Below are 13,172 nucleotides of genomic sequence, written 5' to 3'. Positions count from 1 at the left end.
TCAAATAGAATCTGAGTGAACGTTATATATTTTTCATCTTGCATCCTCAGGTTTACTTCATATCGTATTTTCAGTGTTACTAGGCCAGTAAATGTTAAATAGTTGTTTGTTTGCTTGTAATCAACTTGATTGGTTCTAAATAGCCTTTGATTGTGTAGTCTATGAGGCGATCCTAGGATTACCTCCAGCTATGTCTATGTAGGCTAAGTTTAGTCCTAATTAATGACACCGCGTGCCTATTAGTACTCGCAACTGCAAAAAAGCATTTGGCTGTATCCCAAAAACTAGAGCCAATTCGAAATAAATAAGTGTATTTGCGGAATCAGAACCTTTTAAATAGCCTACCTTCAAAATACCCTACCTCCAAAATAGCCTACCTCCAAACGACTCTCGCATTCAGGACCTTTGAAACAGTATTTTATTGACCAGTGATATAATTATTATCTCGGTTGCATTTTATTTTGAAATTTGTCTCCTGTCGAACTTCTTCTATTTATCAAACTGATCTATTATTTTGATAGCAGTATGACATACTGTAGGGTACGACCGTACGATTGCCTCTGGCACATGTCTCTTCAATGCAATAAAGTAGACTGCTATTTACATAACCTTTGACCTTTTCATTAACTGCTTCTCCAGTACAAGTTTTTCAAGTTTGTTCAAAAACTGTAATCTTCAAGTCAGCATCGTATAAAGCTCTGACAAAATTAATACTGTTCATAGAATAAGTTACGTTTTTTCATAGAAAACCATTTGAAGAATATTAAGCTAAAACGAAGGTGATCCATTACAAAAGAACCAGGCTATTTTTCAAAATGCAGCAAAATCTGTAGCTATCAGTTTTCGTTCAAAAAGATTCGGTTGGCTGGTCCACATGAATTATATCAGCTTTATAAATTTTGAAAAGCTGAATGTCTAACTCTAAAGTAGCGGTTCTTAACCTGCGATTCTCGCACCACTAACTGTGGGCAGATTCAGAATCATTAAGGCTACCTAAACAGTAAATCAACCGTTTTTTTGCATTGATTCAACGTCTTCAGACAGTTGATTTGCTGTCTGGGTAGTTACACAAATTGGATAGGGATTTTTAATTTATTTATTCGTTTTTTCAATCACATTCTGGATTGTGGGTAATTAGGCCTATTACTTTTTCATCTATTTTTTAAAAGGCTATACCATTTTTGGTGGTCTTAAACTGATAAGAAAGAAGAGGATTATAACCACTAGTTTAAAGACTAAGAGATGCCATAAACGCATTGTTTAAATAAATATGGTTATTTTGGTTTAGTTGATTCACTAACTCAAAAATGATTTCAAAACTGCTCTCTGCAATTACTGTGGTGTTGATTGCTTGTTATTGGATGGTTTATGTAAAAAGAGGGCCTGTTTATATCAGTGATAAATCACTGCAAGGAAGGACGGTTTTAATAACCGGTAAGTAACCTTTTTTTTCATATGTTTTGATTAACATGATTGTTTTTATGCTGCTATTTGCAATTTAATATAATTTTTTTATGATCTTCAACTTAGTTTTTGTTTTCAGGGATATGCATAACTGGGAGATTACAAACTCCAATTAGTATTTTACATCAGTAAGATCGTCAAATTGGACAAGCCATTTCGAGCACACAAGAATTAATAAATTGAAATCTTAATGTCGTCGTCGTCTGAGCTTCTGGGGCCGAGGGTCTATCCTTTTACCACCCCAGATTCACGATGTTTCCGGACTACACTGGAAGGCTGCTAGAGAGCAGCCAGTCTTTAGTTTCATCATCCATGACGCACAGATCCCCCACTCCGCCAGGTGGCCCGAAGATGGCACAGTCATTGACGATGTGGTCCGCGGTGTGTTCCCCGGCACCACATTCACAGGAGGAGAAAGAGGCCATTCCCCATTGGTGCATGGTTGAGCGGAAAAGCCCGAGGCCCGCACGGAGACGGCCGAGGCGCACCCATGCCCGTCTCCGCAGCGCCAGGCCGATGGGGCGTGTGTCGGCGTCGGGGATGAATGAATGGAGTCTGGTGGTGCTTGACCTCCATTCAGAATTCCATTTATGGTCCGCCCAAGTAGCCGCAGAGATGTCCCGTTCATCAGCCTCGTTGATCAGAAGCCGAGCGGCTGGCACGAATGGGTGTCTTGATTTCAGTCGGCGGGGGTGCTCGTTTGGGAAGGCAGAGATCTTGTGGTGGAGAAGATGGTTAGGCTCCAGTGCCCGTCGACCGAGGGATAGAGTGGCTTCTTCGCGACGAAGCTCAGCAGGTTGGATGCCAGCGAGAATGGGGAGATTGTCCAATGGTGTGGGACGCAGGCATCCTTAATAAAACAGGAAATCTTAATAAAACATAGTGACTAAAAAGGATACAAAATACTTTTCCACAGCAATATTAGACCACCCATGGCCACCTGGAGATGCGGCCTGATTTGTCACATTTTGCAGATTTTGACTACAGCTACCGCTAGTGTTTGTCTGACATTTTCTGAGATGTTTTTACTTTTTGCTGTCTCCTAATGATATAAAAGCTTTTTGTTGTCTTGGGAAAGCAGTAGAAAATGAGAAAAAGTAAGTTGAAAAACGCTGAATCAGACTGTTATTGAAAAATTAACAGTCTGACTAAAATCTTCAAAATCAAATTTTCTTTGTTTTTCAGCATCTGAGGATGTTAAAACCTGTTGTGTCATCTGGGGAAAACAGTACAGAAAGCGTAAAAATATAATTTTTAGAAAAATTTAATAAAACATTCGCAAAAAGTTATCAAAATCTGGAAATTTCTGCAAAATGTGACAAATCAGGCCGTATCTTTAGGAAGCCATGGACCACCATATCCAAACTCCCATCCAAGTTAAACCATGTATGAAATTATAAAGCAACAGTTGTATACTGCTTTCACAAAGTAGTCGTACTGCTTTAACTTTTCGCATATTTGTTCACTAAAACATTCTAACCTTTAGCTACCATTGTTTTGAGTTGTAGCATATACTGTAGTTTCAATTTAAGATGAAAAAGTTGTATTAGACTGAGAATAGGTCTATTATTATAAAAATCTTGTTAATCCTCATAATGTAACATTCGTTGCATAGTTTTGTATAAATATTTTTGAATCCTCCTCAACATAATATCAAGTTCTTGTAAATTTTCAAGACAATACGGAAGCTTGATATTTGTAATTTGTTTTGCTTCAGGGGGCAATGCGGGAATTGGAAAGGCAACAGTTATTGAATTAGCAAAAAGAAATGCACGAATCATCATGGCTTCGAGAAATGTAGACAAATCAGAAAAGACAAAAAAAAAAGTGATAATTTTGACAAGCAACAGCGAGGTGAAATTTGCGGCGTGATGCAAGATTATTGCTTTTATTTAAAAAAAAGGTTCTCTTTTGCCATCATTGTGCTATTTTATGTGATATTCAGATTTTTTTACTTGTTTATCCACCGAACGCAAAACCTTCACAGTGATTTTCTGTTATTGAGTCTGTAACCTCTTAAATAATGTGAACAATTTCACTAAAAAAATGTCTTGTGAAATATTATTCGCTGAAATATCCAAAATTTGACTGTAAAATGTGGTGCCTTTATAGGCTATGGACCTTTTTTTAAGAGCTGATTGGCGGTACAAACTTTGATGACTCCGAGGTGAAATTTATTGGTGCACGACTGACAAAAAGTGCTCCTAAGAATGAACCAAAATTCCTTGTTCATTCGAATATAAATTTGTTGGACATGGAAGTTTTGTCTCAAATTCCTTGTGATATATATGACCTATTGTAGCATTTTTTTTGCAGCTTGTTGTCATGAAGTTGGATTTAGGTGACCAAGATTCTGTACGATCTTTTGCTCAAAAATTTAAAGAGAAAGAAAGCAATCTGGACTACCTTATAAATAATGCAGGTATAAATTATAGATAGCCCTTTCGAAGCTTTACAGCGGTTCTGTAAGTAACTGAAAAGTTGTGGCACAAAGTAACTAAAAGTTGTGACGTGAAAGGTATTGTGAATATGATGTGCATCATTAATTATTTTTTTATCTAAATCACCTTTTGACCAGGTTAATTACTGTCATAACATTTCTTTTCAAATTGATTGAGAAAGAAAATTCAAAATGTGACTTTCTTAAATACAGCGAAAATGATTGGTGAAAGTGTCAAGCACTGCTCGTTTACTACCATACTTCATGGAGGAAGTTTTGTATCATTCTTGTTTTTTATGACCTCAAAAATTATTGCATAGGCTACCGTACTCTTTTTGAAAGAAAGCCTCAACTGCGCTTCTTCGTTCAAGAATTTTTCATTCTTTCATCTGTAGTCAATATCTCAATCACAATCACAATAAAACTGTAAATGCCGCTAGGCTGCTGACTAACGTTTGTATGTCCAAAGTAAGGGTTAGTTAATAATCTGCTGCCTTTAAAGAATGTAGTTGCACATGCACATCCTGTAGAAAAAGAATTATCTTTCGTCCCTATTTTGTTTAGTTAGGAAACCTGCCAAGTGTAATATTGCTAGAAAATATTAAATAATGGCCTACTTGTATCCTTCTGCAGAAAGATTTATGATGCGGACGGGACGCTCCTTTGCCTGAGACTTCATCATATCCATGAGGAGGTTAGTAAGAAGGAAAGGACCAATATGGTTGATATTGAATGTCCTGCTGATACCACTGTCGGTAGTTCCGTTTACAAGCAACACTCCTGAAAATTTTGGAAACGAAAGTTGAGCAGAAGCTACCACCATCCGATCAAAGTTGTGAAGCTGAACAAAGTAATACCTGAGTAGGATATTTTAATAGGCCTTTAAAAAGTCTAGATGATAATCTCAGCCTCCTGCTTGCATGTAATGCAATAAACTTTATAATCGTCAAAATGTGTAAGTAGGCTATACGCAATTAAACCATCATTTTAACACTTTTGCATACTGTAGTGTAGAACAACAACAAAAATCAATCTACAGGTTAGCCTATAGTGTAGCCTAGTAAACCAGTGGTTTTCCAACTGTAGCCTACGTCTCGACACTCTGGTGCGTCGTTTGAAATTTCAAAGGGAATCGCACAATGATTCGGTTTTCTCAAAGCCTTGGAGTTCAATGTGTGTTTGTTTGATTCGTTTTATCCGTTGTACAGTTCTTGAATTTTATGGACTACATAGCAGCTTGAGCCTTCATTTTCATTTTTGCTAAATGAATGCTAAATTGTCGGAACTTCATATTGAAGATACGGAAGTGTGAGCAAAGACAACATACACTTGAATGCTTAAGGTGAAATCGATTGCGTGCTTATCAGAATAGTTAGCTGGCAAATGTTCTTTTTACATCAGAATTGGATAAAAGATTTAAAGATCAAGGAATTACATCTTATTCCGTTCATCCAGGTATTATTCTTGACTTGCTTTGCTTGAACTTTTTTAAAAATAAAAGTGCCATCGTTCCACAGCAGGGGTGTTCAAAGTCCGGCCCGCGATACGTTTTTGTATGGCCCGCGCTTGTTGTTGTTCAATGTGTTATTTTTAGCCCGCAAACACACAGAAACTATACCAAGTTAACTTGCATTATTAAAAAAAATTAGGTAAGACAACATTTTCTCACAGACAAGAGAAAAGCCTGCGAGAAAAGTTAAAATCATTTTTGCGTTATAATTGGGAATTGGGAAATTATCAGATTGTCCCGTACAGATAGTAATTAGTTGACTGATATGCCAGCATTTATTCATTTTCTTGCTAGTGATTTTGCTGCAATTCAAAAGGACTTATTGCTATTCACTTCTTTCTTCGTAAACCCTTATGAGGTACCAGCTCATCTGCAGCTAATTGTGCTTCACTGCGAGTGCGACCCCGAGTGCTCATGTTTTTGTTTTTTTTACCAGCAGCTAGATAAAAAAAAATCCCATGACTGCAAACGTTTACAAGAAAACAGTGAGCTTATTCGGCTCAAGATATTTACACTTGCCCACCACTAACCAGTAACCTCGAACCAAATTTGACCTGGATATTGAAATTAAGACGCCAGTTTTATCCTTCACATTAACAGAGCTGTGTTTTACAAAAATTTTAAATGTTTCAATTTATAATAACTTAGAAAAGCAGATAATTTGTATCTTAACTTCTCACATTCGGTGATAAGCTGTACAATTTATGTAACAAATTAATTAAACAGGCATATTGCTTTGTTGTATGAAAATGATATTACATAATGCAATGTTACTATATAGCCTACTGTAATGCAACTTTCTCTAAGCAAAACAAGATTATCAGATATTGTTGGCTCGCTGACTCTTCCGCATTATTAAGTTTGGCCCCCCTGGGGAAAAGTTTCGACACTCCTGTTCTACAGTATTTAACACATATTCGAATTTACATTAGTAAAAAAAAGAAAAAAATACCATTCGGGAAACAATCCAATGTATACAAACATAGACTACAGTACATTAGGCTACTAGAATGCTGTAGATGGCAGATACGGTGTGAGAATGTCTTACACAATATGCTGCGAAAGAAATTCTCTTCGAAAAGTTTTACAGTGACTGCAATACTGTTCTTGCATAGCACAACGATGTTGTGTAGGCTATGTAGCCTAATTATGCAATAAAATTCCTATGCAAAAACGGCTATCGGATTCTTGCATGAGTGTTTTAACGCTTCCGATAAGTCATTTAATCGTCTTGATTCAAAGTCGCATCATAGTGAAGCTCTTTCAATACATTTTATTTAGTTACTAACCTGGATTGTTTTATTTACTGATTCTATTCGTTTGGTTGCATTCTATCATACATGTATCTTAGTAGCCTATAATTTATGACCTTCAATTCTCCTATCAACGAGAAGCGGGAACAGTCGAGGTTTAGATACATCAGAACTAGTCTATTACCCTTTCTATTAAGCGTTTCCAAAGAAAGACAGTTGTGTGCTTTTGATTAACCCTGAACCAATAGCATTACGAGTTTCGGTTAACTGGCGACGTTAAAACGATGTAGCAAAGGCAACGTTTTCAGATGGCGACATATTTTCAACACCTCACCCTGTTCATAAAACAAGCATGCTAACCGCAGCAACCAATGATTGTTTCCACTGTTATTTGAACATATCGAACACATTGGCTTCTTAACAGGTTTCGTAAACACTGAAATGGTGGATTACTTTTCACCCTTCGTGCAAGCTCTTTTTACAATTCCTATTTTTCTGTTTCTCAGGTAAAACTTGAGTTTATTAAGCTTTTAAATACTTTTGATTTGTCGTGACTAGAGTTGTAAATGCAAAAAAACGAACCGTTTTTTTTTTAAAAAAAAACGTGTTTTTTTTCAAAAAAAACTTGAGCCAAAAAAAACACGCGTTTTTTGTTTTTTTTTGTTTTTTTTCATATTTTTCTGGAAAAGTTGCAAATTTTTTACAATTTGCAGCTTAGTTTCATTATAGTGCTCTTGAAAAACATTAAACTAGTAAAATTGGTTTATTGGTGTGCTGAAATTCCTAAGTGTGTGTGCTTGGCAGCAGCATATGTTTTTTGCATAGCCCTATAGCCTACGTTGTTTCACTTTCTTCTTCATTCTCAGGCATGTTTGTGGCAGTAGACCTGACAAACATTGAATTAATGCAATTTGATACATGACATAATGTAGATGAGTTAATTTCTTTTTCCTTTTATGGAAGTGCCCTTTATGGAAGGTGGCCTACGATGTTAGTATACCGGTAGGCCTACTGGTTATTCTTGTACACACTCAATGGGTTGACGAAATTTTGGCAAAAACAAGATGGCAGTATTCAGAGCACACATTACCTTGTTTGTGGTAATTTACTAATGCAAGCTATTGCCAATAGCTTGCTTAAACATGTTTTTTAACTGATAGCTTAACAACGATGAATATGCTTTATAAATGTTGAAACAGAAGTATTCTTTTCGTGTGTTGTAAGGTCTTAGACACTTTGTCATTGATGCTTCCTGCAGATCATTTGTGACATAATGCAAGAGATCTTATCACTGATATTTTTAGCTGTCAAAAGTAAGTGCATTTGTCAGAAAAGGTTTAGGTTAATGTTCCTTTCAAATGCCCACCACCCATGTTAACTATTGCTACTAGCTACCAACCATGAATGAAGAAAATTTCCCTTTAAAGTGGAGTTTTTCAGCACTGCTCAGTGTTCACATAGTGAATAAATGCTTCATAATACTTTTCCTGACAAGAATAAAGTTTTACCCATGTTAGGCTACCGCAATGCAGGATAAAGATACAAAACAAACATCAAAGATGAAAACTTATTTTATTTGGGAACTACGCTGAAGTAAAAAGGAGTGAGAATTGACCTCTTGTCGTTACGCACCAATAAAACCATGATGCTTAACTTTAATTTTTTTTTTTTTTTTTATTGGGTAGAGGAAAGGTTGGTGAAAAGTTGGCAAAAACAGAAAAGTGCTAAAGTCTCAAAGTCCTGAAAACTACAGTAGTTCAATTTGGATGGATAAGTGCAACCATACTTCTTTTAAAAATGTCTATGACAGCACAATGGTGTGATTAAGGGAAAACAAACATCACTATGACATCACAAAGGAGTATTGAACCTCTTCAGGGAAAATAAAAAACATCAAAATGTTTCCATCTTTCACTACATTTAAATGTGATTTGGGCTAAAATTTGGGGCTTTAGCACTACACTGCTTTTGCCAAACTTTTCATCAATCTTTCCTCTACCCGATTAAAAAAAATTTTTTTTTAAAGTTACGCATCGTGGTTTTATTGGTGCGTAACGACAAGAGGTTAATTTCTTTTTATCTGAAAAAGTAGTGCCCAAAACTTGTTTTAATGTTCATAAACAGATAGCCCACCCCAGAAAACATGGGGTAGAGCTAAAAATTATCCAAATATGTAGAGCGGTTCTTGAGATGTTGTCATTTTTCTTTTGCTCCTTATCTATAAAGCCACCTAGTGGCTAAGGTTACTTCACTTATAACTCGAGAACCGCTTGTGTGATTTTCATCAAGTTTGCACCAAATGCACATCAACTGGAACAACCTCTTGACGTTGTACTGGAAAAGGTGTGGAGTGCTGGTCAAAAGTGCCTTTGTTAAGTAGAGAAACACTGACCACCTGGTCCTAACATGCCCATTAACCAAAATCCCAGGTGGCTTCGAAACTGTACACGAGTGTGGTACTGCATTTAACAACTGGCTCGACCAAATTACAGACAATACTTGAGATGTGCCAACCATAGGACACTGTTACTACTATTTGAGACAGTGAAAAATCTTTATGGCTCATGTGTTGAGACTTGGGATCTACAAAATTGCAATGAAAAAATAGGCCTATACCACTACCAGACATATAGTCTGATTTAAAGTAAGTTATACGAGTTATGAGACTCTTTCTTTGTTGAAAGAGACGCTATTGCAATGAGTTTACCCTAATTGCTGCATATTGTGACATTTAATGTCAAAATAGGTAAAAAAACAAAAAAAACAAAAAAAACAAATAAAAAACAAAAAAAACGATAAAAAACAAAAAAAACGAGCTCGTTTTTTTTAAAAACAAAAAAAAACGTTTTTTTACATCTCTAGTCGTGACCTCTTTCAGTGATTAGGTTATTACTGTTTGATCAGCAAAGCCTTTTTGCAGTTTAATTTTTGTGTTACTACTTAGTTTATGACTCATTGCTCATTATTAGAATTTATTTTGTTCAATTTGAAAATTTTGGTCAGAGGTTTTCAACTTTTTAGCCTTTGCTTATTTCTTTCTGTCTTGAGAATATTTCTTCAACCAGCTATTTTAGTATCAGAATTTGAGCATTCATCATGCAATCTATTTTCTTTTTTAATTAAATTTATCCATTGAATGGATAATTTTTTTCCTGTTTGAAAACCTATGACATTGACAGTGGGATGGGTTAGTTTCAATTTCAGTCAAGGATCCCAGCATACGACAACGAATACGGAGAATGGCAAAGTTTTACTTAAATATAAGCTAGATGTTCTGTCTATTGCATAGATTCATTCACTTCCTTACTAATGGTTTATCTATAATTCTGAGCTCAAAAGTTTGGACAGTTCATACTAAAACAAACAGAAGGTTGTGGAAAAGAGCAACCTTTTCATTTTTTATGGAATGTCTTTGTTTTGTAATAACAGAGACCCTTTCTACGGAGCTCAGACCACCATGTATTGCGTATTGGATGATGATGTTGTGAAATACAGCGGAGGGTACTTCAGTAATTGCAAGTACACAGAAATGGCGTCCTTTGCTAAGGACAAAGATCTGGCTGAAGTGTTATGGGAAGAAAGTTTAGTGCTGACCGGACTTGCATCATAAGCAAATTAACCTCTGCCCTCCAGTTAAGGCTTTTGCTCGTATTTTGTCTTTGACGTTTCTTATTTGTGATTATTTGAGTTGTTCCAATCTTGAGGACGTTATCACAGTAGGCCTAACGCCTAAGTGTTACTATTTGCACGAAACTTCGCCTAGTCTAGAGGAAGATGTAAACAAGATGTTACAAAGTCTTTAAAAGTCCAAGTTGTTCAACATTTTTCGAGACATGAAATTAATCAATATCATCACAAAGGTTCCCTAGGTATCAATATAACTGTAACATACCATTCTGATTGTGCAAACGAAAACTAGACTTTCTTTAGGGGAAGGTGGGGTTAGTTGAGTCATGTTTCAGATTTTTCCTTATATTTTTTTACTTATTATAGATACACCTATGAAAATCTAAGTGAAACAAAGGTAACAAAGTATGCTTGCTGCTACCTATTTATGAAAATGCTATCTCACATTTAATTGCCATTTTTATTACCTCGAACACAGAGCACCGTTTGACTCAACCAACCCCGCAGGCAGGATTAGTTGAGTCAGTGGGTGGGGTTAGTTGAGACGCAATGGCATTCATGAGATGCATAATTTTTTGAGGTTATATTGGGCACCGCCCCCATCCAGCACCTCTGATCTGTACCATCAATGAACATTTATTGTATCTAGGAGTGGAGAATAACCTACTTTGTACTGTGTGCCACAGGAAATATTAAAAATACCAAGCGGGCCACATGGCTCCAAATTTGCCCGTTTTCCCAGTCCTTCCTTAAAAAAAGAGTCTTCACTGCAACCACACCCAAATTTTCTTCGATTTTGCCCGACGTCATGTCATTTATCTAAGAAAATAAAAAAAGTCTTCACCGCAACCAGGCCCAAATTTTCCTTGATTTCGCTCGACTTCATGCCATTTCTCTAAAAAAAGGTTTTCATACCGCCCAGACCCAAATTTCACACGTTCTATCGAAAGTGACGTGAAATCTAATACTTTTCATGCTCCCGCGGGCCACATTAGCCTATATTGCTTCGCGAATCAAATTTGGCACGTGGGCCGCAGGTTCCCCACCTCTCAATTAATCACAAGTAGGAGATATAAAAACAGCACTGTTGTCGGTGCAGGCCAAATGTGCCTAACTGTTGCATTGGAAACATGTAGAACTACTACTTCCATTACGACGGCACGAGTTGCATCCAGTGCAGCAACAACGAATCGAGCAATTCCCAGAGCATTGATGATGCCGATCATAGTCACCAAATCTCTATCCATGGAAACAACAGACCCAGCTTGTTTTATGCCTTTCAAAGCCATTGCCTTGGATGGAGTCTGCACTGTGAAACACCCAGTTTCATCCATGTTGTAAATACATTCGGGACTGAACTAATGCCGATCCATGACGTTGCACAAATTATCAAAAAAGCTATTAACATTCACTTTATTAAACGCATAAGCCCTTGAAGTTGCTTAAGTTTTCGTACGGTAGTGCAAGATTGTATTTATTTTGAAAATCATAGAGCCAATCTTTTACAACAACAAGTCCACTTTTCCAATTTTCAGGCATAGGCTATCTACGTTGTTGCGCGAAGCAAACTCTACCGCTAACCGGCGTACTTTTTCAGGTGTTAGGCCACAATACACAAATCGACAATATGAGCTGCTAAAACTCTTTCCATTACATCAGTTAGTACTTGTTTGTGGTTTGAGTATCCCATCTTTACTTTCGAAGCATCAGCCCCAGTTTCATTTACCTTCTTCATATAGGCTATCTACGAAACATTTCTTTGTCCACACCAACTCCTTTCTGCTGCCTTTCTTAACGACACACCATCTTGCACTAACTTCAAACCAGCTTCAAAAGCAGGGATAAAAGTCTCCATAGGCACTAGGCAGCCGTCTACGACCAGTTTTTCTAAGTTTTTCCATGACTTTTAAGACTTAATTTGAAAATATCTTAAAACTAAACAGAAAAGGAATACGGTAGATAATAAGTAATAAAATAATAGCACAGTTTGTCCAATTAACTGATTTAATAATGCGCGTTTAGCTATACAAATTCAGAAATAAGATTTCAGCAGCCTGCAACTTGAGGTAGGGTTAGTTGAGTCACTGCCTCAACTAGCCCTGCAGCTATTGACTCAACCAACCCCAATCAATCCTCGTGACAAATATTGAACGTATTATTTATACGTAAAGCTTTATCAGTTTTACACAAATGCAATGTGCATAAGATAGCTATAAACTATATGAAACTCTGACGCTATCTTCGCTTACACCTAGCATAGCTTCAGCACCCCAATCAACTTTGAGCTGAAAATATTTACTTTTTAGTCCAAAAAATGGCATTTTGCTGCCTGTTAAACCTGTATAGCTTACACGGCTGCTAAAACAAGATGGACGCAGTTACCCATAATGCTTATTATTTCAAGCAATTAATCTTCACGAAGTCATGCTTGGTTAGTCAGAAAACAATGGTGACTCAACCAACCCACTGACTCAACTAACCCCACCTTCCCCTACACATAAATATGAAATATCTTTTTTTTAAAGTTTGTGATTTCATTCGGCACTTCACTATCTTCGTTGTCAAAATATATATTTAAATTTATTTTTGCCCTTAATTACTGTTTTACCCGTCTTATAATATCATAATTATTTTAATGTAAACTGGGGATTAAAATGAGGGGTGACTTGTATTTTTTTCTATAACAATTCTTCAAATTTGATTTGTCATGAAAAGACTTTATTTTTGTAAAAACTGAAGACGAAAGTAGAAGACGGAATGTGGGGAAAAAAAGAGCAGTGGACTTCCTAAATGGGTGAAAATCTACCCAACCAATATCTTAGCTGACACTGTTTTTTTTTTACTGCCTCCATCAGCCAACTCCCTTTTCGTTTTCCCC

The 13,172-nt window shown here is 36.5% G+C and overlaps 1 protein-coding gene across 1 annotated transcript; it reads left to right on the top strand.

The window, feature by feature from the left end:
* Positions 1–1,307: 1,307 nt before the first annotated feature.
* On the top strand, positions 1,308–10,277 carry LOC145782924 (retinol dehydrogenase 11-like). Its single transcript, XM_082594684.1, has 7 exons — positions 1,308–1,434; positions 3,182–3,318; positions 3,781–3,886; positions 4,118–4,182; positions 5,281–5,359; positions 7,092–7,173; positions 10,097–10,277. The coding sequence occupies exons 1-7, from the start codon at positions 1,308–1,310 to the stop codon at positions 10,275–10,277; spliced, it is 777 nt and encodes a 258-aa protein (XP_082450810.1).
* The last annotated feature ends 2,895 nt before the right edge of the window (positions 10,278–13,172 follow it).

The sequence above is a fragment of the Aplidium turbinatum genome, chromosome 14 (genome assembly GCF_918807975.1).
Source record: "Aplidium turbinatum chromosome 14, kaAplTurb1.1, whole genome shotgun sequence".
NCBI classification, from domain to species: Eukaryota; Metazoa; Chordata; class Ascidiacea; order Aplousobranchia; family Polyclinidae; genus Aplidium; species Aplidium turbinatum.
This window is presented reverse-complemented; position numbering and strand designations above follow the sequence as displayed.

What these genes read in the sequence shown, in the direction of transcription:
- LOC145782924 (XM_082594684.1), top strand. Translation starts at nt 1,308, where the DNA reads ATGATTTCAAAACTGCTCTCTGCAATTACTGTGGTGTTGATTGCTTGT. An exon ending in TTTTGACAAGCAACAGCGAG is followed by an intron (nt 3,319 to 3,780) that starts GTGAAATTTGCG and finishes TTTTTTTTGCAG; the next exon opens with CTTGTTGTCATGAAGTTGGA. An exon ending in TACTTCATGGAGGAAGTTTT is followed by an intron (nt 4,183 to 5,280) that starts GTATCATTCTTG and finishes CAGAATAGTTAG; the next exon opens with CTGGCAAATGTTCTTTTTAC.